The following is a 4,743-nucleotide window of genomic DNA, read 5'->3' on the forward strand; positions in this document are numbered from 1 at the left end:
GGCACCCCCCCCCTCTCTTGACGCGTGGCGTGCTCTCTCTCTCGCGCTCTCTCGCACTCTCTCACTCTCACTCTCTCTGATTAGTTAGCAGATCTTCAATCTATGCAACATATGAAAGTTTGAGAGACAAGATCATACCTTTTAGAAATCCAAATACACTTTATTCACTCTCTTTGTTACATCTTCAAAAACTCAAATTTGTCAAACCCAATTTGCCTTTCCCAATCCGTATTAACTCTGTATTATGATTTTCTGAACATCATCTTTTTAGCTCATTAATAGATTCTAGAATTTTCCCAATATCAGATGTTAGGCTAACTGGTCTATATTTTCATGCTCTCTGTCTATCTTTTTGAATAGAAATGTTACATTAGTGGTTTTCTATTCTGCTGAGACCTCTCTTGGAATTTGGCATGTTAAAAATAACGTACATATTATCTTTGCAGCTAGTCTCATCAAGAACTTCGGATGCAGGCCATCAGGTCCGGGGTTTGTCAGCCTCTGGTCCTGTTAGTTTCTGAGTACCTTTTCTCAAGTGGGCAACATTGTTTCTCTGTTTTGATTTTATACTATTCAGGGATGCTTTTTATGTCTTCAACTATGACTAATGGTCACTTTAACAGCTCTTTGGTTTTTGTTTTAAATGCTTGTAGAAGCTTTTGCTGTCTATTTTGTATCTCTTGCTAATTTTCTCTTGTGCTCCAATTTCTCCCACTGTTTTTTAGTCATTCTTTCTGGCCTGTCAAATTTTCCCAATTTTCTGGGCTTTTAATCTCCACAGAATTGTAAGCTTTTTCTTTCAATTTTATGCCACTCAAAACATCCTTAGCTATTCATGGATTGTTCATTTGTCTCAGAGTCTTTCTCAATGGAACATATCCTTGTCAATGTTATACTTACTCATTGCAGATATATAATAACATTACTGTGTGAGGAAGAATTGTCATGCATTGTTCACCTGTGCAGGGAAGAATCCATATTGGCCCATCCAACCAATTATCAGCAAATTTGTAACTGGGGCCAAATATTGGGTGAAATAACATTGTGCTGTTTTGATCCCTTCTTGGAGAGTAATTAATAGCAGATTGGAACACAAGATCAGCTTTAAAAAAACAATAATTTTGTCATAGAGCAAAGTGCCACAGGATAATGATGTGAATGTAAAAGCACTTCTGAAGTTAAGGTTGAAGTACATATTTGGAATTGTGCCGAGCATCTTTTGTTCTATATGTATCCCTGTTTATTCCTGTCTGGAAGTTTTTGATGGGACAACATGGAGAGAGCTTTACTTTACAGGGTGCTGGCACCTTTGTTCATTGGCAAAGTGCTTAGATTTATGAAATGCTTGGTTGAGAGGGTGAAGAGGATTATGCATTAAGAAAGTTGACCCCTGTAACTGATTCTTAGTGTGACAAATCTAGCAATCTTTACATTGGCAAACTGTTCTTAACAAAAGGATATTGTCTCCGAAACTCAGAAATGGAAATATGGACTAATGGTAGAAAGGACATAAAGTTCATTTTCTTTCTTTCTTTTCCTGCAGTTTCTTTACATCAAGTGGGACTGGATTTGAAGCCTTCTTCACGTCCGATGGGATGCTAGTTGTTGCAGTTTGCACCAAGAAAGAATATATGACCGTGGCACTCCCAGAATTCTCCTTGAGTGACTCTCACTGGGTATGTTCTTCTACGTGCTGATTTCTAGTCTAGAGTATCTCATTGGAGGTGGTTATTTTGTCCTGCCCTACTTTTTTTTTTGCAAAAAATATACTTTATTCATATATATTATCTCGACGTCGGTACAAAAGGACCAAACCAGTTCAGTCTAGACTTTTTAAAAAAAAAAAGTGGGAATTTGGCATTCCTCATTTGAGCTTCAGTTCAGTTGCAACAATAAGGCATTTTCTAATCATGAAAGGAAACTATCTACATTTCCATTAAGACAAAGAGGGAATCTCAAGTTTAACAGACCTTCGATACATTTTGGCAGATGGACCTTAACTCTGGTCTTCATCCACTGATCCTTGGTAGCGGCTGACCTAAGCTTTAATTCATTCCTCAGCATGTAGTCCTAGACCTTGGAATATATCGGTGTGCAACACTCAGTTGAGGTCAACTCTTTGCACTGAAAGACTAACAGATTTCGGACGGACCAAAGTTGCACTGAGTTGATGGTCTTCAGGTGCAGTTAATGTCTGTCCCAGGAACAACCCATTGAGTAGAGAGTCCTCCATCACGGAGTTGCTCCCTCATGGTTTTGTTAAGAAGATGGTGCTGGGCATCTATCATGAGTGTTGGTAGCAGGTTTTGATACAGCTGTGAGAGTAACTTATTTGAGCATTTAAGAATGCAGTTAAAAGTCAAGCAGGTTGATATGGGATTGGAGTTAAATGCAGGCCAGATGCTAACGATAGCAATTTCACTTCCATACAAGAATCCTTCAAGGTGAGTTGCAATTCTGGAGCATAATTATTGATCGTTTTTTTTATTATAAGAGCACTGGAACAGCGGTCAACTGAACTGAAAAGCATCCAGCATTTACACATGCATACTTCTGGGTGGTGATGGAGCTGGAGAAGGAATCCTGCCCAGTTGTCCCTATCTTATCTCAGTGCCCAGACAGTTGTAGTAGTTGTAATGTAATCTTAACAATCATATAACAGAGAGCTAATATGGCACCTACATCTACTTAAGAGCTGTTTTGAGGCCAGGCTTCATTATAATGAACGAGCAAGACCCCAACAAGGTAACTCGCAAGTTTCCAATTGTGGTTCAGGAATTGGCAGCCGGAGGCTACTCTCTCGAATGATCACTCGATCAGGGGTGGTAGCAAGGTGGCAGTGGGGAATGTGTTCTACTTTTGTCAAGTAATTTTTTTTATAAGATTAGATACCCCACAGTATGGAACAGGCCCTTCAGCCCAACAAGTCTACACCGACCCTCCAATGAGTAACCCACCCACACCCATTTCCCCTACCCTATGTTTACTCCTGACTAATGCACCTAACACTATGGGCAATTTAGCCTGGCCAGTTCACCTGCCCTGCATATCTTTGGAAACCGGCACACCTGGAGGAAACCCACGCAGAAACTGGGAGAACATACGGACTCCACACAGACAGTTGCCCGAGGCAGGAATCGAACCCGGGTCCCTAGTGCTGTGAGGCTGCAGTGCCACCGTGCCACCCAGTAATGTAATATATTACTAACGTTTATGGGCAACAATCAATCCTACCTCCAGCAGCTAAGCTGATGTGCAGAAAGTGTGAAGGACTGGCACTGCTCTTGCTGCAACTGAGAAGATCACTACTGTATGAAGGTTCTGCCTGACAGGATCCCACCATGCTCCAGCAGGGAATATCTTCCAGATCAACATGTCTGCTGACTGTAAATAGATGAGCCCTGTGGCACGTTTTCTCCTTTATCAAATTAATTTAACTCCATCACCATAACAATCTTTTCCCTTAATTCTTTCTTCAGTCAGTCCTCCAACTTGTAAAATCTCTTTATTTTTAATCGCATACTCGAATTACTCCCAAGGTGCACCCTGTTGACCTCCCATCCTCCACTTGGTGCAAATTCCACAGTGTCCAAAATGGCCAATTGAATTTAAAGCTGTTCAAAGGTCCTGCTGACTCATTTGGCTACATCTGTCCTGATTAGATGCAGGCAACTGAGTTTCACATCTTGTAACCAGAAGTTATTTGGCTTTTTCCATTCATCTGATCAGTCTGAATGGGACCTGAACACACATCCCTCTGATTCAGAAACTCTGCATCTGGACCAAAGATTTACTTCCCGCCTTCAATGTATGAAAGTGGTCAGTCTGTCTTGGGGTGATTACCACTAACATTAGGGTTAATGTTCCCAACTTTAACTGTAACAGCTTGTAGAAATTCTGTTTGGAAGACAATTACCTTGTGAAATAAGGTGAGACACTTGCCCCCTTGAAACTGCTGCTTGCTGGATGGCTCCAAGTAGTAACATTCTTCACCATTGCAGGGCACAGTTGGGAAGGTGGTTGGGTTCAGTTTTAAATGTACAATTTGGAGTTTAATGATATTGTCAGCACCTGGTCGCAATTTTAGTTGAAGATCTGAGAGGGTGAGTGGCAGCTGCTTATCCCCATACCAAATGTATCAGAAGGCAGATTCTAAATCTGAATCTTCGGTGTCACAGTTGAATTAAAAGTGCAACAGGTATGTTGAAGTTGCAGAAATGTAGGATTTCCATTTCTTCTGAGTCTTTGCATGAGGATATATTATCTTAATGAGTGCCAGAGGATTTTGACAACAGTTTCATGGAAATGTGGATGCAGCGTAACAGTTATAGTCATAGAGATGTACAGCATGGAAACAGACCTTTCGTTCCAACCCGTCCATGCCGACCAGAGATCCCAACCCAATCTAGTCCCACCTGCCAGCACCCGGCCCATATTCCTACAAACCCTTCCTATTCATATACCCATCAAAATGCCTCTTAAATGTTGCAATTGTACCAGCCTCCACCACATCCTCTGGCAGCTCATTCCATACACCTACCACCCTCTGCGTGAAAAAGTTGCCCCTTAGGTCTCTTTTATATCTTTCCCCTCTCACCCTAAACCTATGCCCTCTAGTTCTGGACTCCCCGACCCCAGGGAAAAGACTTTGTCTATTTATCCTATCCATGCCCCTCATAAATTTTGTAAACCTCTATAAGGTCACCCCTCAGCCTCCGACGCTCCAGGGAAAACAGCCCCAGC

At 41.5% G+C, this 4,743-nt stretch overlaps 1 protein-coding gene across 1 annotated transcript in view; it reads left to right on the forward strand.

Annotated features, from left to right (window-relative positions):
• nbeal2 (neurobeachin-like 2) overlaps positions 1-4,743 on the forward strand; it is a 239,806-nt gene that overhangs the window by 127,245 nt on the left and 107,818 nt on the right. The window contains exon 14 of the mRNA XM_043687545.1: positions 1,544-1,676. Within this exon, the coding sequence (XP_043543480.1) occupies positions 1,544-1,676 (133 nt within the window). The remainder of the gene's footprint in view (positions 1-1,543; positions 1,677-4,743) is intronic.

The sequence above is a fragment of the Chiloscyllium plagiosum genome, chromosome 4 (genome assembly GCF_004010195.1).
Source record: "Chiloscyllium plagiosum isolate BGI_BamShark_2017 chromosome 4, ASM401019v2, whole genome shotgun sequence".
Taxonomy (NCBI): Eukaryota; Metazoa; Chordata; class Chondrichthyes; order Orectolobiformes; family Hemiscylliidae; genus Chiloscyllium; species Chiloscyllium plagiosum.